Here is a 23,150-nt window from a genome sequence, read left to right on the forward strand (position 1 = left end):
AAACAACTTTGTTTTCTCCTGTTTAATCACTACACTCCTGTTGAAATTTTGTATATTATTCTTTTAGCCTTTGGGCCAATTGATCAGCTATTTTACCCATGGCAGACAAGAGGGATATTTTGTACTTTTTGGCTGCTACCATTGGTTGTCTGAATTTGTGAAGCCAAGACACATGAGCAGTTGAAATTATGCTGAAGAGTTGGTGCTTGAGAAAGGGATTAATTGTGCAGATTATTGTGGTGCTGTAGCCACAACCTGGTTTACCTGAAGCAACCCAGTTTGATGATGATAATATTTTATTAGCATGCAAACAATAATGTGGGGGCAATAAGTTGACTTTGTATAAATATACAAAAGGATGAAGGCTATTGCTGAGCACATTGTAAGCCGCCCTGAGTCTTCGGAGAAGGGCGGCATACAAATCAAATTAAAAAACAAAAAATAAATGAATAAATAAATAAAAAGGTGAACACTAGGCTCCCAGAAAAGCATTGACAGTTTGTTGAGCAGCCCTGAGCAAAGGCAAAATGTTTTAGGTAGATCCCTCTGGGTGACCTTTTATTATTTTTCTCTTCCTAGGAGGTCAACATGCTATCCATACTATCTCCGAGATATGATTGGTGAATAGAAACATTATAATTTACTGGGCCACAGGTTCTTGACTGATTCTTCCTCCTGTTGTCATTCTCAGTCAATTTACTTCCTGTGAATGTTTTCATAAGGGCATTTTAAACAGTTCAGGGGTGGGGGGTGTCAGATTTGGTAGTGAATACAACTTATATGTGTAGGGTATCTTCTACCATGAGAGTGGGAACTTAAAGTATCCTAAAAACACAATGCCAGGGAATGATGTGAGAAACTGGGACTTTCCTGAAAACAGCAGCTAATGAGAAGGTAATTTCCTGCCAGGTAGACTATAGAAAGAGTCAAGTATTTTTATTTAGTTTCATCTACTTCTTGTTGGTGTTAACAAGGCTGGTTTGATGTCTTCACATTAGATCAGTATTTCTCAACCTTGGCAGCTTGAAGATGGGTGGACTTCAACTCCCAGAATCCCCCAGCCAGCAGTGCTGGCTGGGGGATTCTGGGAGTTGAAGTCCACCCATCTTCAAGCTTCCAAGGTTGAGAAACACTGCATTAGATGGTCCGTAATACTTTAAAAACAAAGTGGCTTCAAAAGGAGAGTTCTGGTCTTTTTTACAGCCAAAGAAAGACAAAGCAATGTCAGGGACCTGACTGAAGGAAGTGGTTCCACAGAAAACTAGCAGAATCAATTGGAGCTACAAGATCTGCTGGCATGGAGCAGATCATTTCAGGCCACTTCTGCAATGCCCATTTATAAACATCATCTTCATGTGGGATAGTCAGGAAAATATCATTTCCAAAGTATAGCATTCCAATTATTCTTAAGCTGGGTGAGTTGTGGGGAAGGCCAGATAGAAGAGAAGCAGAGGCCTGCAGATATATGATCAAAGACTTATTAATGGGTTGTCCTCACAACAGGCAAGGAAGCTATGTGGATTTGCGCTTAGATACTCCACTTCAATATTTCAGGGATCAGCATAATGCAGTTCTTCTCAACATGAGATCCTTTCAGAGGGTCCACAAAGTGAAATAAATATTTTAACATTTTTCCAATTTTAATTTCTAATACAGTATATATTGATAAATTCAACCACATAAATCAAAGCTCCTTGGAGTCATCAATCAAGCGCTCCATGGCATAGGACCCGGGTACCTTCAAAACCGTCTTCTGCCACCAATAGCCTCCCACCAACCACTCCGCTCCCACAGAGAGGGTCTCCTCAGGGTGCCATCAGCCAAGTTATGTCAGCTGGCGACACCCAAGGGGAGGGCCTTCTCTGTGGGATCCCCAGCCCTGTGGAATGAACTGCCCCCGGAAATACGTAAGATCTCCGACCTCCGGGTGTTTCGCTGCGCATTGAAGACCCTGTTGTTCCGCCAGGCCGGGCTATCAACATAATAATTTTAAATTGGGCTATTTTAAATTTTTGGGGTTTTAATCCGGCCAAATCTATTTAATTATTTTAATTTTTAATCATTGTTGTGTCTTGTGTTTTTAAATTGGCTGTACACCACCCTGAGTCCTTCGGGAGAAGGGCAGTATAGAAATAAAATTATTATTGTTGTTGTTGTTGTTGTTATTATTATTATTATTATTTTTAAAAATATAAAGTGGTCCCGAAACCAAAAAAGTTGAGAAGTGCAGTAATAGTGTCTGTAGTGTATACGTGTAGTAGTGTCTATAGTGTAGTACCCTATATTATATATATATATGTATATATAATATATGCAATAGTGTATGTAGAAGTAAATAATATCAAATGATAACAGCAGCATGATTAAAATTATCTCTCTATCTATCTATCTATCTATACACAGATATATTCCTCATTTGCTCTTTGCGCCATGGCTCATTGAACAACCTCAACTGGCAGCAGCAACTGGATCGTTAAATGGAGCAGTAGCTAGGATTGGTTGCAAATTTATTTTTTCTCACCATTGTAAATGTGAACAATTACTTAACAAGGGCTGCTGTACATATAACATTGATTCTTATACAACGATGGTAGGATTTCAATCACATTACCTTGCTCACTGTCTTGACATTTTGACCTCTCTCATCAATTCAACTTCATGCAAACCAGATGCAAGAATGTTGCACAAAGCAATAACAATGTCTCTATATTCAGGCATATATCTTTCTAGACCTGTAATATAATACTAAACTTGGTGTTTAAATATATGGTTAGCCTTATAAACAATTATACATACCCTCTGCTTAAATGTTCTTCCTTTCACAGTACCTGAAGTTGGAGACTCTTCCTTGTTTGTACATAAATAAAAATAAAGCAGTGCTATCTCCATGTATGATCTTCTTATTAATCTGCAAAAAATAAATGGAAAAGCAAGGAATCCAAACATCTTATGTTAGCATTTGGCAAATACTTATTTATATTTTTAAGTGAATAAGTATGTCTTATGGTCTGAACTTTTCAGTATAAATTGTATGTTTTAATTATTGTTTTCTTTTAAATGACATACTAATCTAAATAACATAGGGAAAAAAACTGCTCACCCATAGTGCTGGTAACTCAGCAGGCTGAAATTTATGGCATCCAGCAAGCTGTCAACAGCTAATTCTGATTTATTAAGACCTAATGAATCAAGTTGACGTTCTATTCTTCCTAAAAATGACACACATGAATTTATTTAAAGAGTTTTGTTTTTCCTGATAGAGCTAATAAAGCAGAATACTATTTTCTTTTAAATTATATTTTCTTAAGAATATTTTAAAAAGGCAACGACAAAGAAAAGAGAAATAAATAAATAAAAATAAAATAAATAAAACACAAATGAGGAAATGGAATTTACAAGTATCAAGGAATTAAGTTTCAATGTTAAATATTTCATTAATTAGTTTTAAGTAACTTAAACTATAGAAAACTACAAACTACAGATCACAGAAAACTACAGATCACTGTTAAAATCCAAATAATATATGAATATCAATAGTAGGAATCAACACAATAGAAATCATAAAATAAAATTAAGAATGACAGTAAATTCTATTAAGCAGCTGAAAATCCTATTTCATCTAATAGATTATTAAGATCTAGCATATTAAAATTTTATGTTAAAAGAAACTCAAACTTATGCCCTAAGTGTATATTTAGAATTATAATACAAAAATTTCCAAGTTCAATTAAATTCTGTATCAGATTTACTTTTAGCATACAATACAAACTTGATGTAGATGATCAGGTTGAGTCTGAGGAAGGAGTCAAATGCATCATCAGTCATGAGTCCCTTTATGCCCAAAAGAGATTTACGATCAGCCCACCTTCAATTTTTTTGACTCTTATCTACCACCGATTTGCTTTGATTGGTAGTAGTTCAGAGCTCTACTGGTAGTATAGAGCTTAAACTTGCAATAAACCTTTATACTCATTAAAACTGCCTAGATTTTCTGATTTCCCTGAGGCTTGAGAGTTATTGGATATCAAGTCATATACCCATAACTTAATTAGCCACTCATCTGCAGAGGGAGCTATACATACAATACTTTGCAATAGGAAACACAGAGTATACAAAACAGAATACTATAAACTGTTAGGGATCTAGGTTACCAACTCTCTAGGTCTCAGATGCAACATGAAATTTGAGCAACTCTTTAGAAAAAAATGAGTTGTATATTACCTTTTCGAAAAAGAAGTTCTGCTTCAAGATCTAAATCTTCTTTTACTGATGCTACGGAAAGATTTAGTGCTGTTTCTGTGTATTGTAGGGCTTTTAACCACTGCAACTCACTTTGTGGTTTGGATTTACATGATAATTCTAAAGTTAAGGTATGCCCTAGAAATCAATTTACAGGAAATTATTTCACCAGTTATTTCTAAAGCAAAATAAAAGTCAAACATTGAATAAATGAAATGTAGTCCCTTAATACAAGAAATGAATTATTCCAGACATATACTTTGCAACTGAAATTTAGAAGTGCATACTTATATCTTCTCTAAACTACATACACGTAGTGTCTCACTTAATGATCCAAACTGGGACCAGCAACTGCACCGCTAAGCAAAGCAGTTGCTAAGTGGGAAATTATATGACCATGACTCTGCTTTCCAGATGTTTTGTTCTTCTACACATCAAAAGCAATCTGTCTCTGCCAGCAGCAGGAAAGGGTTAAACAAAAGAATGACTGCCCACAGAAATTGCTTGCTTTTTTTTTTCTCCCCTTCCCCTCACAGAGTGGAGACATCGGGAGAAAAAGCGATTTCATGAGAGTACTGTAAATTTCAGTTTCCTGCAATTCCTCTCTCCAATCTTTCTGCTCTGCAAGAGGAGGAAAAAATAATGCAGCTCAGGCACAGGAGGACAACATGTACTGACTGTAACAATGATCATGTTGACTAAGGGATACTGAAAAAATCGTACGTAGTCATAAATGGGCTGTAAAACAGGGGTGAAATCCAGCAGGTTCTGACAGATTCTGGAGAACCGGTAGCAGAAATTTTGACCAGTTCGGAGAACCGGTAGTGGAAATTTTGAGTAGTTCAGAGAACCAGCAAATACCACCTCTGGCTGGCCCCAAAGTGGGGTGGGAATGGAGATTTTGCAATATACTTCCTCCAGGAGTGGGGAGGGAATGGGGATTTTGCAGTATCCATGGAATGTTGATTTTAAATAGAAAATCATATAACTTCCATGTGATTTATATTTTCTTAATTCTCACTCCATTATATCTGTTTATTCCATCAACACTTTTTATTACTCAAAGGACAACATAACAGAGAAATTTACACAGAGAAATTTACAACCAGCTCATTCCTGAAAACAGGAAAATCTGGTAGTCATGAGAGAATGTACTGAGGAAAGAAGCAACAGATCAATTAATTTCTGCAGCTCTGCCTTTTACAAAACAGGTACTACAGCTCAACGCAAAGCTTCTGATCTTACAAAAGTGAAAAATTTTTGGAGTAATAAAGTGATTGGTTTGAATATGTTGCTGTTGTCATGGAGGTTGGGGTTTATGGTTTTTATGTTGTAGATTTTTGATGTTGTGAGACACCTGTGTGTGAGCTGGGTTGCCATATAAGTGTGCTAAAATAAAATTTATCTAGCTTCCACATTTGAGTAAGAATTTGCTTCTATGTTTGACTGAAGAATTAGGATTTCTGTTTTATAAAGAAAGATTATTTTAATATAAATTCATTAAACATTATCCTGTTCATTTTATATAGTTTATATCTGCTATAAATTATCAAAACTATGAAACACAAAATAGTTGTAGGCATTGTAAATTATAGTAAGTCATATATAACCATCCTGATGTTTTTCTTTACAATGTCTTCATATGTATTGATGCTAGCCAAAAATTTATAGTAAAACTTTAAATATGAAATTAATAGATTTCACATACATTAAACTCCTTAAATTTATTAAATAATCTTCAGAAAAAACAAAAGCTTATATTGTATTAAAAAGTCCTTACCAATTCTCATTTTGACTTTTGCCAGCAGTGCGATGTGTGGCAGGTATATGTTCATCATAGGCATTTTTAGAGTTGTTAAAGTAGGATCTTCTCCATGTTGTTCAAGTGATTGCCCCAAAATAAACAGCTGTTGAAAATGTCAAACTTTGTAATGAAAGATATGCACATTATCAAAATATCCTAAAGGACAAACCATTTATCCCTATAATAACTCATAATAGCCCAACAGCATGGGACATCAATTTACTGACTAGGGAAAAAGACAAAGAGAAGGGAATGGCTGGAAAATAAGTCACATAAATGTATCTCAGTCTCTAAATAGATTATTTCCCACTTCATACTTAAAAGCTTCATTGAAGTGTCCATAAGAAAAGAAGAAAGTACTTTCCTTTTTTAAAAAATGACAAAAAAATTCAGAATTTGACTTTGGCAATCTATGTCTTCTGAGCCCCGATATCAGCATAAATTAAAATTTGTATTATATATAGATCATTGGAGGGGAAATAATCTCAAAATTCCCTAATGAGGGTTCATGCTCATTAAGTCCTGATCGCTAACTGTTTAGAGAAAAAAGAGAAAAAATTTAACAGAGGTCTGTGGAAATGAAGAACTCTCCATGATACAGTATTATATGAAGAGCTCAACTAATACTGTTTTCAACTAAGTAAAACAAAGACTTGTAATTAGTACTTGTGGATCTAATTCATAGATACTTGACCCAATTTCAAAAATAAAATTAAATGTGGTTTTATTCCTGGTTTTAAAATCCAACAATACTTGACATTAATTTCGTTTTGTATTTAACATTCAATTTTAAACTTAAAAATGCAGTAGCTGAGGATAAGACTGATGAAATGAAAACCATCAAAATTTAAGCCTTTCCAATGAAGCTGAGGTCAGTGCTATTTGTATTTAAGCAGTGAACACTAAAAAAATATAGTAACATTCAATTATTAGTATATACTTACCTGTTTAATTACTAGTGCGTGTGCCTGAACTAATACATTCAACTGGTCAGTTTTAGATGATTCTGAACCATCTTCTGTTTCTGTTCTCATTATATCAGCTAGCAGAAGCATACTCTGTACTAATAGTAAATTAGCTGGTGGAGAAATCAGTGTCTTTTCTTCAAGCAATTTGATTACATTCTGTGTGAACAGAAGATAGATCGATGATAGATAAGACAGACAGGAAGACAGACAGACAGATCTACATTTTCAGCTCTCAAATTCTATTACCAAAGACATGTTTTCTAAATTTATCCTGTTTTCTATAACTACTCTTCTGCCAAGCAATAGTCCTGTTTTATAGATAAGTATACACAATTCTTGACTGCAGTATCTATAGGACCGCCCTGAGTCCTTCAGGAGAAGTACGGTATATAAATTTAATAAAACTAAACTAAACTAAACTATAGAGTATAACCCTAATCCTCTTAAAACAGTGCAGAGTTTTGAACATGACTCTTCTCAAAGTTAGATTCAGTGAACAGCATGGTTGGAACCACCTACTACACAAATCTAACAGTTAAGATTCAATCTCCCTTAATGCAGTATTCACTCCATGCAAAAATTATGTGACTACCAAATGCCTGAAAATGTTATTTCTGCATTTTCCTTATGACATACTGAAACTGTTAGGCAGTAATAATTAATCTCAGATTATTTTACTGTAAAATGCAAATTAAATTATGAATAGCATCAAAATTCATTTGTTTCATAAGAATGATACTGGGAAATAATTGATAATTCACTTTTGTGTTAATACCTGTAAATGAAGCTTAATATCAGCCACTGGAAGTCTTTCTTGAAGGCCAAGTATAATGGCTTGCATGGTAATTTCAGCAAGAGTCTCAACATCATTGAATGCTTCAGCTTCCATTTGTACTTCATTAATCAGACTAGAACACTCTGTTAATTCATTTTCTTGAAGAAAAGTAAAATAATACCATCAAAAATAATTATGGTATCATTTTATAATACTTTATTATTGTAATTGATATAAAAGATATTTGAGCACATCCAACATAGTTCTTAATATTATTTTATGAGAAATATTAACAAAAGTATATTGCTTTTATTATCTCAATACACCACATGTAGACCCGCTTAACTATGGTAATTGGGATCAGAATGTCCATTGCTAAGTGATGCAGTAACTTTAAGTGAATTACCATGGGACATTAAATGAGAACTCCACATAATTGCGACTTCTGACTTCTTGTAAATTTTCCCACTGATTTTGCTTGTGGGAAGCTTGTGCAGAAGGTCACAAATTGCAGAACACTGCAAAGATCAGAAACCTGGACTGGTTTCTGAACACCCAAATCCCGATCATATGACTATAAAATCACTGATAGCTGTAACTTTGATGAAGCCATAAGTACCATTTATTTAGTGCCACTGTAAGTGTGAATGATTGCTGAACAAGTAGTTGTTAACCAAGGAACCACCTATAGAGATTTACAATGTTACTTGAATGCTCAAGAGGACTCAATGTCTAATTATGATAATTCACAGAGGTTTATAGTGCTAGCAAGATGCAATGAAAATCAGCTTCTACAAAAAAGTATTTCTAGCAAGGACGTAATCATGGGAAAATATGCATAAATATATAAATATTTCTGAAGAGGTAACACAGATAGCTTTGAGAATTAAATTTTGTTTATGCATTTATCTGACTTTATATACCATTGACCACTGGTTACCTTTCATTACTTCAATGCCTCTTGCCTGTGCTGTAATTGCAATCACTAATGCCAAACGACATTTTAGCCATATGTGTATATTCAAATGTTCTCGTGCTGTTACATTGTGAATTAGATTGGAACCCTCAGTAGAAATCCTTCCATCATATCCCTGATCAAAAGGGGAAATGAACTGATTATTAGGTTTAATGTTCAATTGTTCTATAACTGATTAATGCATTTTAACATATAGAATGTCTCTTATATGTCATGCTTACTAAAATGTTTTGTTAAGTGTAAAATATATAGCTTTCATTATGCCACATGGAATACTTCTATATTAAACTAAAATCCATTAAATAACAATATAACAATTTAAAAAGTATTTTAATATTAATTATAAAGTTGTGATCCATAATGCTCTCAGCACTAACCTCCCTCATTAACTTAATAAAATGTGAATACTGAAATATACCTTATCTGCATCTTTTTGAGAATTAGGTCTATCTGTGAAAACCTCTGCATCTTGAAGAAGTTTTATTGTAGAAAAAACCAGTGCAGCGCTGTAACCAAAAAACACAATGAAATATTGTGTATTGGAAAAATATTCTATAGATTATGTAATAATTTACCAATTTCCACTCATTTACTTGTTAATTTTGATTCATTTGTGCAAAAAGATAATGGGAGCATCTTCCAAAGGAGCTCTGTCATATGTTAATAGTCATACAGGATTTTAATAGAATCACAGAGGAGAAGAGACCATGGAGGTCTTCTAGTCCAACCCTCTGCCCAAGGCAAGAGACCTTATTGCATTGAAAAGCCAGCTGTTTAGATCAGAGTTTGTCAACCTCAGCAATGTTAAAAGGTGTATGGATTTACTTAAACTCCACACACCTTAAATTTGCTGAGTTTAAGAAACACACTAGAGAATCCGGTTTGCTAGCCTTCGGCGACGATGGTGCCTTTTTAAGGACCGCCAGCCCCGCCGCCTGTAGAGCCGCTTCGCGATCGAGAAGCGGCTCGAAAACTTCAAAATCCTGAGGATTGTTGGAGGAGAGATAGCAGGGCACAGGTCGAGCCCCTGTAACCCCCCAGGGAACTGTTTCTGGGGAGGAAACAGGTGCGGCTCCCTCCCAACCTGCTGAGACTCCGGGCGGCGTGGGACGATTCTGCTTTTGCAGAACAAGCCGGCTGCAGTAAACATTTAAAGCGAAAGGAACCAACCTTAACAAGCAGCGGATATACACTTGAACCCTGAAACTTGGAATCGCAAGTATTAGCGCTTTGTTGACTTTTCAATTTAAGAAAAAATGCGAATGAGTGAAAGTGACTTGAAAAAATATGGCGCTCAGCATTAGAGTTAACGAGCCAGCAAGTGTGGATTGGTGAAGTCATCTTGCTTTGTTACAAAGTTACCAAGTTGCTACAAAGTTGCTTCACTTGCAACAAGAGAATAAGAGAGAAATTTCTCCTTTTTCAATACTGGACTTTGCTTTACTTTAGTTTTCATTTGAATAAATCTGGGGGACTTTTTTAGAAGTCTTTGTGGAGGTGGGAGAGGAAGAAGAACTTCCTTTTTTAGTAAAACTAGTTTACGTGGCAGGATGGCCTCAAAGAAGCAGGAAGCGAAGGCAACAGGGGGTGGATCTCCCACACATAAAACACAGCCTCCCCCTGAACAACAGACACAGACTCAGAAAAAAGATTTTGATGTGGGAGATTTAAAAGAATTTATTTCTAAAATTCTGGATGATAAATTTCAAAAATCTCAACAGGAGATAGATGATAAACTTCAAAAGTCACACCAGGAATTTATGCAGGAAATTAATGAAGTTAAAGATATGGTGAAATAGAATCAAAATAAGGTGACCAAAAAAATATCAGAAGTGGCGTCTGGCCTGGCAGAATTTATTATTAAAGTTGATTCTAAAGTTGAAGAATTTAAATCAGAAGTTAATGTTAAGATGAAAGACAATGATTATAAAATTGCTGATGTTGACAATAAAATGCAGAGAGTTGAAAATGAAATTGTGATGGTACAATTCAGGGCAATGGAGTTTGCAATTCGGCTTCGAGGAATTCGAGAAGAGGATAGACAGGATTTGAGACAGGTTTGTTCTGAGGCTCTGGCCAAGATCTTACAAGTTAATCCTGATGTGGTTTTTCACAAAATAGATAAAATTTACAGAGTGAATTCTTGGGTGGCCAGACAAAGACAATTGCCCAGAGATGTGGTCATATATTTTACAGACAGAGAAATAAGAAATGACATCCTGCAAAAATCCTTTTACACCTCTGTGCAAGTGGGGGGCTCACGAATTGGAATTTATAAAGAATTACCTCCTAAAATGTTGAAAACCAGAAAAGAATTCGGTTTTCTTGTTAAAGAATTTCAAAATCTACAGATACCATTTCGGTGGGACGCCCCAGTTGGTATAATTTTGAGATACAAGGGAGAAAGATATCGTTTGAACACCGTGGAGAAGGCAGAGCACTTCTACACTACTACTCTTAAGGAAAGAACACCATCCCCACGTACATCTACAGTTTTGGAGATTAAGGAGAGTGATGAGAAGCAACCTCAACGAGAATTGCAAGAACAGTCTAAGCAGGAACCAGAGGAAGTGCAAGGCGCAGAAGGAGGTTTTCTGGATGAGCCTCTGCTGGAATCTTCTCCAATCTTGGACCCGGTTCGGATGATCGAAGTTAAGGATCAACGTATAACTCGAGCTCAATCTAAATTACTTAAACAAAAGCAACAGCAACAACAGGAAAGACAAGACAAGAAGGGAGCTAAGACTACTACACAAGAGACTGGAGCCATGGGGGGAGCGACTCCGAAGATTTTGGATGATATTCGGTTATTCTGCTCTTTGCTCCAGAAAGATGAAGATGATGCTTAAGTGTTTATCTTGGAATGTGAATGGGTTGAATTCAGCACAGAAAAGGAAGAAATTATTTACATATTTGAAACAATTTAATAATGATATAATTTGTCTACAAGAAACGCATATTACAGTTCAAGATCAAAAATACTTGATAAACTCCAAATTAGGAATACATTTTATATCTTCAACGTTGCAAAAAAAGAATGGTGTGGTTATCTATGTAAAAAAGAAATTTACAGCTAAAGTTATAGAAACAGATGAAGATGGTAGGTTTGTAGCAATTGAATTACTTACAACATATGGCCAAATTCTTTTGATAGGAATTTATGCTCCCAACCAACAACAGGATTATTTCTATAAAATGTTACATACTAAAATACTACAATGGGACTATAGATCTATTTTAATCATGGGAGACTGGAATGGAGTAATAGACTCTAAATTAGACAAAAGGAGTTCAGCAAAATCTAGGATTAGGTTACCTCAGACCTTTTTTGATATGAAAGAAGATTTGGAACTAAAAGATATTTGGAGAATACATAATCCAAAAGAACTGGACTATACTTTTTATTCAGATAGACATAGATCCTTCTCTAGGATTGATTTCATTTTGTTGTCAGATGACCTACTTGTCAAGACAAAAAGAACAAAGATTTTTCCAAGAACTTTGACTGACCATAGCCCAGTATGGATAGAAATTGAGATGGATAAGATTGAGAGACGTTCTTGGAGATTAAATGAGAACTTGTTCAGATATGAAAAAAACACAACAGAACTTAAAAAGCACTTGAAAGAATTTTTTGAAATAAACTTGAATAAAGGTACCCCAATAGAAATTGTGTGGGATGCAAGTAAAGCCTATATGAGAGGGGTGCTTATCCACATGAACTCTAAACATAGACTGTTTCGACAAAAGAAAAGATCTGAATTGGAAATAGAAATAAAGAATAAAGAACAGTTACTTATTAAAAATCCAACAGATGAAAGAATATGCGGTGCTATAAAACTTTTGAAAGACCAATTCCAAATGCTTATGGCGGAACAAGTTGCAACAAACTTACAATATGCGAAGCACAATACATTTTGTAACGCTAATAAACCGGGCAGATGGTTGGCTTACACATTGAGGAAAAAACAAAGTATACGGACTATTGATAGTATTGATATTGGAGGGAAAGAAATTTTTCAACAAAAATTAATTAAAGAAGCTTTTGTGGACTATTATACCAAACTATATGCCAAAGAGGAGGTGCAGAATGGACTTATAGAAAAATATTTAAACGATAAAAGAGTTACAAAAATTACTGTTCAACAAAAGGAAAGAATGAATTATCCTATAACAGAGGAGGAGATAATAGTAGCAATTAAACAGTTAAAAACAGCCAAAGCTCCTGGCACAGATGGTTTGACCGCAGTGTATTACAAAACTTTGCAAGCTGAAATGGTGGAACAACTCAGAGATTTATTTTGCAATATTCAACAAGGGGGTAAAACACCCCCATCATGGACAACAGCTAACATATCTTTGATACCAAAAGAACAAGTCGGTCCTAAAAAACCAGAGAACTACAGACCAATATCTCTTTTGAATACAGATTATAAAATCTATGCGAAAGTATTAGCCAACAGGTTGATGCCAGTAATCCAAAAGGTGATTCATGATGATCAAGCGGGATTTATCGAGGGCAGACACATGAAGGACAATGTAAGGCAAGTAATAGATTTATTGGAATATCTTGAGAAGAATAAACAGATTCCTGCAGTGCTGGTCTTTTTGGATGCAGAGAAGGCCTTTGATAGAGTGGATTGGAATTTTCTACTAAAGACTTTAAAAAAGATGGATTTTGGGGATCAATTTATACAGGCGGTTTCAGCAATTTACCAAGAGCAAAAGGCACAGATCATTATTAATGGAAGTTTGACAACAGAGTTCAAAATTGAAAAAGGAACAAGACAGGGATGTCCGTTGTCCCCACTTTTATTTATTTTAACACTAGAAGTCTTGCTAAATACAATACGGGACTCTAATATCTTGAAAGGTATAATGATGAGGCAAGAGGATTACAGAATAAAGGCATTTGCAGACGATCTGGTTGTTACCCTATCACAACCAATGGAATCAATAATCCTGATGAAGGACATTATACAAGACTATGGTAAAGTTTCAGGTTTTAGACTGAATCCAAAAAAGACTAAAATGATAGTTAAAAACATGACACAAGATCGTAAACATGAGCTTGAAAGGAGGGCAGGTTTTGAGATTGTACCAAAGGTAAAATATCTAGGAGTTCAGGTTGCAGACTCAAACATGAAATTGTTTCAAAATAATTATGAGGTGTTGTGGCGAGAGGTGCAGAAAGACATGGAGACTTGGAAAAAACTGCAGCTGTCTCTACTTGGAAGAATAGCAGCAGTTAAGATGAACATTTTGCCAAGATTTCTTTTTTTGTTTCAAATGATTCCGGTGCTTAAAAGTGATAAACAATTGAAAGTTTGGCAAACTGGAGTGAATAAATTCGTCTGGAACGAGAAAAAGCCGAGAGTGAAATTGAAAATTATGCAAGATGTTCCAGAAAGAGGGGGTCTTAAACTTCCAAACCTACAGTTATATTATGATGCAGCAGCTTTAACTTTAACAAGTGATTGGTTTGGAAGGAAAAAGGCTGGAATACTGAATGCAGAAAGTTTTGATCTTGAATTTGGATGGCATGCTTACTTATTTTATGATGACAAAGTTGATAAAGTATTTAAAAGTCATATACTTAGAGACTCCTTGATGAGAGTTTGGAAGAAGCACCGATTCAAATGGGATTATAAAATACCGCTATCGCTGGATCTTGGTCATATTTTGTGGAATACAAATATAATGTCACTCGGGGGGGGTTATACAAAGAGGTTCTTTTTACAGATGCGGGCAGATGGCAGCTGAAGACATTGCAGACACTGTTGGACGAAGGGATTAATTTAACTTGGTTACAATATAATCAATTACAATTGAGATGGAAAGAGGACCAAAAAACTGGTATTATGTTGCATGAGGAAGAATTGGTTAGACATATAAAAGAGAAAGGTCCAATGCATATCAAAAGGCTTTATAATGTTTTGTTAGAAAGGGATTCAGAAACTGAATTAGTTAAAGATTGTATGATTAAGTGCAGACACAAAATTTTGAAGAACCAGTGATATTGGAAACATGGGAAAAAATTTGGGTTCAGAATGTTAAATTTACACAGTCGCAGAACCTGAGGGAAAATTTCTATAAAATGTTTTATAGATGGCATTTAGATCCCAAAAAGTTGTCATGTATGTACCCTAATGTTCAGCCAAAATGTTGGAGATGTGAATGTTTGGATGCTACGTATTATCATGTTTGGTGGACCTGTAGGAAAGTTAAGGCTTTTTGGATAAAAATTTGGTGGGTCATGCAGAATGTTTTGAAGAAAAAAATTCAATTCTCTCCACAATTGTTTTTATTGGGTATAGTTAAGGGTTTTACATCGGGTGAAACAAAACTGATATTGTATATGATAACAGCAGCAAGATTGTTGATAGGTAAATATTGGAAAAATGAAGCTTTGCCCACTATTGAGGAATGGACTTTGAAGATGGCCAGTTTTGCAGAGATGGCGAAGATTTCAGCATACTTAAAAGATTGTTCACAAGAGACTTATGAATGGGAATGGAAAAGGTGGATAGAATATGTTCAGAACAAATATCAAACTAGAAAGTATCAAATAGCTTTTATTTGAAAATAATGTATTAGAAATATTTTAATGGAACGAGGGTAAAAAGAAAAATTATAAAGGGGAGGGAGGGGTTCAAGTTTTTACACAAGTTTTATATTAAGGGTTTTTTTTTCTTTTTTTAATCTTTTTTTACCAGATATGAGTATAATATAGGGAAGTCTGGGGGGAGGGGAGGGTTAGGGAGGGTTAGGGAGGTTGGGAAGTTTGGGGTGGGTGGTGGTGGGGGGGAAAGGGGTGAAAATGTAATTGTAAAACTTTTGCAATAAAAAAGAAAAGAAAAAGAAACACACTAGAGATTCAGATTGAAGTTGTTAGGAATTTAAAATTCAATATATACATATGATAGCCCTACATACTGCTTATTACAACAATCAAGGTATGAATAGCTGTTGCCCTTCCAAACAGCTCAGGAAAATGTGTTTCCTGCCACAGTCACCAAATGTTAATTCAATTATCAATGAATAACTGCTTTTCTAATTTTCCAATGTTTTAAATGAAGTGAAAAAAGTATCAGTTAAGACAATCATCCATGAAGCACTACTTTCAGCAAATGTTAGTTTTATTCCAGTAGAAAAATGGATTTATCAAGTTTTTTTTTAAAAAAAAAATCACCTGAAAGCTGTTTGGAGTCTCTGTTGAGCAATAGCTGCAAGTTGAAGTTTAGCTTCAATGACAATTTCCAGTTCTACAGCTGAACACTTATATATCTGTGCCCCATATTTACTTTGTATGGTTTCAAGAATTAAATTAATCCTTTCTTCAGCTTCTGCCAATAAAATTCCCTAAAATAATTAAAACTATATCACTGATCAATTAATAAAAATAAAAAACTAAAAATTATTTAAATATGAGCAAACACTATTAAGGAACAAGATAATTAGATGAATTAAGCAGGTTTAAATATTATAGATTGAAAATGTTTGCATTTAAATTCCTTATATTAATGAATGTGATATTTGTTGACATTGTATTTGTGAATATTGAAGCATTCAGTGTTATTAATATCCACAAATATTATTAGTTTCACAGCTAGTTCTTCAAATAATACATACATACAAAACAAATGATTCTATGCCATATTGAATATGCAACTATAAGTGGCTAACAGGGATGGATATATATATATATATATATATATATATATTACAATAATTAAAAAGAAAAAAGAAACCCTCCCTCCAATGTATGTGTAGCTAGATACACATTTCAACGCAACTTTTCAATTCTTTTCAGTAAAACTGATCCAATATTTATCTTTTAAGAATTTTGTGAAAATTGAATCTGTTTATTGTGCTGTATCAGTAAAACTTTAGGAAAATGAATAATAAAACAAAAGTAGGTTTCACTGTCAAATCTTCTTGGATATTTGCCTGCCAAAAAGAATGAATAATTGGTCATTTCCACCAGAAAGTATTATGCATCAATTTGTTTATCATCTCAGCTTCCCTATTCTATACTCATGTCTTTGATTTTTCAAATGTTGTTTAGACATTCAATTATTCTGGCTCATTGTGACCCAAGGGTTATCATTTCTGTAACTCCACACATATTTCGGTACGTTCTGCATTAAAATCTAAGGATAGATTTTTATTTATGTTTCATATTTTTAAACTGCCCATTTCCCTCATCCTTGTTGAATGATGTTTGGAAATCAATTATATTATATTCCGCACATTACCATGGTCAAACTAAAATGGTCACTCTATCAAACAAGGTAGGGAAAGCATGCAGAGCATATTTCCAAAACTCTTTCTAACCTCTTAAGAATAGTTCTGCTCTAGGTCATATGACTGAGAAGGAACAAGGCTGTCTTAGAACGAAGAAGCCATCAACATTTGGAATTACTGCTTAATTATCCCTCCCAAAGGGATACATTAGGGCAGGGGTGTCAAACTGGCAGTCCATCGACCAGATGCGTCATGCCCACCCCAGCTCTGCAAATGGGAACATCACAAAATGTCAATTGACAGCAACATGAGGCAGCGAATTTGACACCCGTGCATTAGGAAAATGTGTGTTGTTGTTTTTTTAATCTCTGCAGATCCTGGGCAGCAATAACCCATTTTCAAATCTGTCTTTTCTTTTGCCATCTTATTCAACCATATTGTTTGTTTCAGGTCTGTTCAGTTTTTAAATTACTCTGCTTACAGACTGGCAGATAGCTGCTGTTGTATATTTTTCTCCAATTTTCTATTAGATTGGAAAAAATAAAAAGACCAGGATGGTTTAGTAGGATTTATTCTTGATAGAACCTTGCTGGCTCCTGCCAAGTACAATAGTCTTTAAATGCTAAAAATCAACTGTTCAGTAATCATATTCAAAGTTTTGCCTTGTATTAACATCAGATTGGCCTAACTGTAGTTACTCAGACCTTTTGATTATTTTCAAGATGCAACAAACCTCCATAGGGATTCTTCCTCCATTTTCTATACATGTCTCTTTTAATTCTTAACTCAGTTGAAAGCTCCTTAGTTTTTTAAAATTTCTTGTCCCTATTTTTAATCATGCAAATTTCCTTCCATCACCGTACTTTTCAGGAATTTCCAATCTTCCTATGTTCCCTTTGACCCTATAATTTTTGCTCATGGGATCTTATCTAGTATTTCTCTAAGCTTGCTGGATTTTTTTCTGAAGTCTAATGTACATGTATAATGATATTTCAATTTCTGTATCTGAATTAGCTTGAAACTCAAGATGACATGGTCACTTCCTCACAGAATTATCACTGTTTTTAACTCTTCAGCCATCTCTCTTTTAGTATCAGATCTAAGAAGGCCAATCCTCCTTCAGTCTTCTGGAAAATGAAATAATCAACAAGACAATTGAGAGAAATTTGGGGATTTTACAGTCTTGGCCAAGTTGATTTTTCAATAGGTAGTTGAAATCTCCCATTATTTCAATGTCTGTCCTCCCTGAAGAGTCAATAATCTGATTGAATAGGTAGTTGAAATTTCCCATTATTTCAATGTCTGTCCTCCCTGAAGAATCAATAATCTGATCTAGGATGACATTTATTCCAATCTTCAGCCTCGGTCAGCACTTGTATCATACTTCACAACAATATCTTTGTTGTTTCTTATTCCTTGTATTCTTACTCATATCCTCTTCATAGAACCCTGTGCTCAAATTCCTGGACTTCAACACAAAAATACAAAAGTGTACTTCCTTGTATGGAAATCATTTAGTTTATATAAAATAAATTGCTTTCCAAAAATACAAAAAATATTTTATTAATGTTGACTGTGGATGTTCATAATTACCTTCAGTATAGAAGCATTTAATGTGTCTCTGTTCCTTTCAAGTTCTACAATCATGACAGATTCTCGTTTTCCACTTGTAAATGCTGGAGGTAATACATAACCTTTATAAAAATAACATACACGATCAATTCCAATGAAAACACTCAAAACCATGTAACTCTTAAAATAGCGAAAATTTCTCTAATACATTCAAGTATATTTACTATTCTTGAGTGTTAATGTATAATGTCAAGGATTCAACACATGTGTAAGGATGCAAGGGAGTGTGTGAGAGGCACCATGGGTGAGGGTATGTAAGAGATGGGATGCAGGTCAGGGAAGGTGAGGATGGAATCCTCTTGCACTGTAAACAGGAGCTAAGTAGGGGTATCCTATCCCTACTCCTCTGTTGAGAGACAATTATCAATTTTAGCATAGATAGTTTCCCTAACTCTTTTTTCAAACCAGTGGTCCTCCCTATCCAGAATGTGACCCTGGAGTGGCCCTTTTCTTTCAAGTGCAGAAGAATGGTTTAATCCTGTCCTGATGCATTGGTTCTCCTGTGTTGTGCCATGCATTCATGTAGTGGTTGTTTTATTTCTCCAAAATTGAACAGCCCCTCTCTCAATAGAGGGGGAGAAATAGGACATTACTTAGCTCCTGTTTACAAGCTCCTGTTTGCAGCCCTTTCAGCAGTCCCAAGACTCATTTGCACTCTGATTCAGATGACCCTGAGGACACAGATTAACCCCCAGGAGGTCTCAAGGGCCCTCAGATGTTAATGACTGGCTGACTGCAAAGAGTATAAATCCTTTCTATTCCCCACCAATTAGTTAGAACTGAAAAGCTTCTTAGATGAAAAGTGAAACATCTTAAAAAAAAAAAAAAAACAAGATGGTCCAGTTGGTATTTGGGGTGGGGAAGCACTTTTTGGGACATGTTAAGCAAGCATAACCTTTTTCAAAATATTTTAAGCTTCATATACCATACAGTTAAAATAAAACTTTTAGTTTACTTATCAATACCTTTCATGAGTGCATCAGAAATTCTTCCTGACTTTTTTAATGTGTCAGAGTCAGTACAATATGCTGTCCTCATTACTTTTTCAGGAACACAATATAATGTTGCAGATATACTAATAATAAAATGCATTTTAGCTAACATAAAATTATCCATGATTTTTGGTTCACATGCTACAGTCCATGTTGAATGTATAGGCTTGTTAAATACTTCTTCCAATACCTTGTAAATTAAAAAAAATATTTTAAGACAAATAATTTTCTTTTAAAAAATATGCAAATAATATTTATTTTTAAATAAAAGAAAATACCTTTCTTTGAGGCCAAATTAAAATCTAGCAAAGACATATGGAATGAAACATTTAGTGCAATTTCCATGTTCCTTACATATCTACTTCCTCCATTTAAAACATGACCTTATATGAACTCAACTAAACTCATTTAGGCTGAAGAATCACAAATGTAACCATTTGTATCAGTACCAACTTAAAATAATGTTAAGATTATGAATTGCAAGGAATCTTATAGGCCATCTGCCCCAATCCTTTTTAGTGAAGGAATTCACTAAGCACATCTGCTAGGTGGCCTTGCAGCCCATTTTAAAACCTCTAACAATGAGATTTCATTGTTAAAATGAAGCTTTTAAAAGCTTTTATTGCCAAGAAATTCTGTCTAAATATTCCTTCTTTTCAAATTTCAGTATATTGATCTTTGTCCTGCTTTCAGTTTCAACGAAGAACAGTCCATCTTCTTTTTTAAAAGATATTTATGGCCATTATTAAATCTTCTGTTATGAAAGCTAATATGCTCAAGTCTAGCATGTCTGTTAAACCTCTGCTCCATGAGCTGCATTTGTTGTCAGTTTACTTCTGGGTCTAAATTAGGATGCTGGTTTTAACTTTTAAAGCTCTTTACACCAGGGAGCCAAGTTGAGTAACTGTCTCTGCCTAAATACATCTACTTGTTCCATCAGGCCCGGCAGAAGAAATACATCGCAGAGGTCATCTGCAAAGGAGCTACATCTGGGGAGACCTGGGAATCTTTTCTGGCACAGCAGCTGCCCAAACTAAGACTGGCACCACCCCTGTCATTCTTCCAAAACTGTCTCAAAATATGATTATGTCAATAGGCTTGGGAATCTTAAAGGTATGAAGGACTAGTGAGGTTGCTGCATTGTCTTTAACATCAAATGCTCTCAACTATTCGTTAATAGTAAATACTGATGATTTTTTAACAAAAATTGTAAAATGTTTTTAATATTACTTACTTTATGGCTTGTTTTTTATTTTACGCTGCCTAAAATCTTGCCTTATGAGATGAGTGGCAATACAAATATGATGAGTGAGTGAGTGAGATAGAATGAAGAAGGGAATTAATGATTTGAAAGCTCTTTTCCAGCCTGTTCCAACTTCATATCGGAATAATCCTAAATCTTTCTAACACTCATTGCCACCAAGCTACCCTATCCTATAGCAATGCACTTGATTTCTCTTACCCAGATGCGAGATCTAACACAGTTGGACATTTTCCTGTTGGATTCAAGTCTGACAAGGTAATTTTGAATTGTAACTTTTGTCTCTTCAGTATTACTCCATTTTCCTAGCTGATATGATCTGCAATTTGACGAGTAAACCATTCCATAGTCTAGGTAATTTATACAAATTGTAATAGCCCTAGGCACATGTAGCCTTGTGGGAGTCCAATTTATACTTCTCACTTGGATTATACAAAAGATTTATAAATACATTTTATGTGTGGTTGTTCAAATAGTTCCAAATTACTATTTAACAATTTTACATATGCCTATCAACAGTAGATACAATTTATGATGTATTAAATTTCTAGATATTTTAATTATATACAGGCAGTTGTTAAAAAAGAGTTAAAATTTCTCAACTGAAATTATACTGAACATATTTAACTGCAACAAATTGCATTATAGCACAAAGCAGTAACATGTGAGATATCTCTTGTGAAATAGCAGATTATTCATGTAAAATAATGCATGGGTTATCTCAAATACATCTGCAATAATGCAACGTTTCTTATTTTACAATTTACATAGAGATTTTGAGTTACAAGTTGCTGGTAGCATGTAAAGAAACACATATGACAGAATTAGTATGAGTTCTCTGCAGAAACAATAAGCCTATCTGGACAAGGCAAGGACAATGTCACTCTCAGTATTAAGCTCTTTCTTACTGATATCAATCTGCAGCACTACAGAAAATATCATTTCTGTTTTGAGGAAGGTCTTCAGTTGTGAGAAGGACTAGATTCTATGGGGGAAGAAGTAGATTTAGATGTTTAGATGTAAATTACAGCTGACCTTATATTTTGAGGAAATCTACTTCCAAACTGGTTAGTATTTATATCACATACTCAGACTAAGAGTCTCCTCTTAGAACGTGTAAATTAGGCATGTCAGCTTTTCAAAATAGTTCAGACAAGAAATCAAAACCATGAGTACTAACATTACCTTTATTGTAAGGTTAGAGTAACAAAAACCTGCAAGTCTGAAAGCACTTCTTCCTTCCTTTGCCTTTACTTTCCCAAGAACTAGGAAGAGTCCTTCTAAGACTCTTTCTACCTCCCATTCCTTTCATGGGCTGAAATATATCTGTCTGACTATTGTCTCGGCTTTTCTTTTTTCTGTCTCTTCTCACACTGAACCTATAACACTTTCTTACCTGTACATTTCCACTTGTCAAGAGGGTGTGTGATGAATCAAAAGTTGGACAGACCTAAGAATAATAATATAATATAATTACTATATAATTATACAGTAAGAAAAATGGAAAATTGAAGTAAAAACACTGACAAAAATAGCTTTAAATTCAGTTCAAATTCATGAAATAAATAAATATACCCTTCTATACCTATATTGTTTCTTTTTGCTATGTGGGGGGCTTTAAATTTTCAAATGATTATTTGTATGGTAGATAGTAGGTTGCTTTTGATCTCAGAAAAAGAAGAAAACAATCTTTTATTTCATTAAAAATGAAAAAGATAAAAAATAAGCCAAGTGCTCTAAACCCTTCAGAGGCAAACTATCCCAGCAATTAAATGCAAGGGAGTCTATTTTCTGGATTTTAGGCTAAGGAAAGAAAATAAATGTCTTTACCCAAACTTTTGAAGTACGTTTGTATACAGAAGGCAATTTCCAAGGAATTTTATCACCACGATTAATAATACAGAGTTCATGAAAGGCATCAGAGAAAAATCCCAAATCTGTAAGTACTTTTATCTAAGAATAAAAATAATAACTAATTAACATTCATGTACTGTATATATATGTTTGTGACACTGGATGCTATTTCTTAAATTATAGAAACTTTCCTGGGCATAGAAAGCCAATAATACTCTACAATTAATTTTCTTAGCTGTGGAATTGGTCTTAAAACTATTTATTATTTATTATTTATTTATTTATTTATTTATTTATTTATTTAATTAATTAATTTATATACCACCCTATTCCCGAGGGACTCAGGGCGGTGAACAGCGAAAGATAAAAATACATGTAATACAAACATTAAAAAACCAATTA

The 23,150-nt window shown here is 34.4% G+C and overlaps 1 protein-coding gene across 5 annotated transcripts in view; it reads right to left on the reverse strand.

Annotated features, from left to right (window-relative positions):
• CFAP54 (cilia and flagella associated protein 54) overlaps positions 1–23,150 on the reverse strand; it is a 140,205-nt gene that overhangs the window by 25,220 nt on the left and 91,835 nt on the right. For all 5 annotated transcript variants that reach the window (XR_015728925.1, XM_087873968.1, XM_087873970.1 and 2 more), the window contains 13 exons: positions 22,725–22,847; positions 22,291–22,344; positions 19,607–19,823; positions 18,603–18,703; positions 15,955–16,124; positions 9,181–9,268; positions 8,727–8,877; positions 7,787–7,944; positions 6,988–7,167; positions 6,020–6,146; positions 4,222–4,377; positions 3,101–3,209; positions 2,797–2,908 (listed from right to left, as the gene is read on the reverse strand). Coding sequence is in view for 4 of the 5 variants with exons in the window: in XM_087873968.1 (XP_087730094.1) it covers positions 2,797–2,908; positions 3,101–3,209; positions 4,222–4,377; positions 6,020–6,146; positions 6,988–7,167; positions 7,787–7,944; positions 8,727–8,877; positions 9,181–9,268; positions 15,955–16,124; positions 18,603–18,703; positions 19,607–19,823; positions 22,291–22,344; positions 22,725–22,847 (1,746 nt within the window). In the remaining variant the exon portion in view is untranslated. The remainder of the gene's footprint in view (positions 1–2,796; positions 2,909–3,100; positions 3,210–4,221; positions 4,378–6,019; positions 6,147–6,987; positions 7,168–7,786; positions 7,945–8,726; positions 8,878–9,180; positions 9,269–15,954; positions 16,125–18,602; positions 18,704–19,606; positions 19,824–22,290; positions 22,345–22,724; positions 22,848–23,150) is intronic.

The sequence above is a fragment of the Pantherophis guttatus genome, chromosome 7 (assembly GCF_059756535.1).
Source record: "Pantherophis guttatus breed Tessera chromosome 7, ASM5975653v1, whole genome shotgun sequence".
NCBI classification, from domain to species: domain Eukaryota; kingdom Metazoa; phylum Chordata; class Lepidosauria; order Squamata; family Colubridae; genus Pantherophis; species Pantherophis guttatus.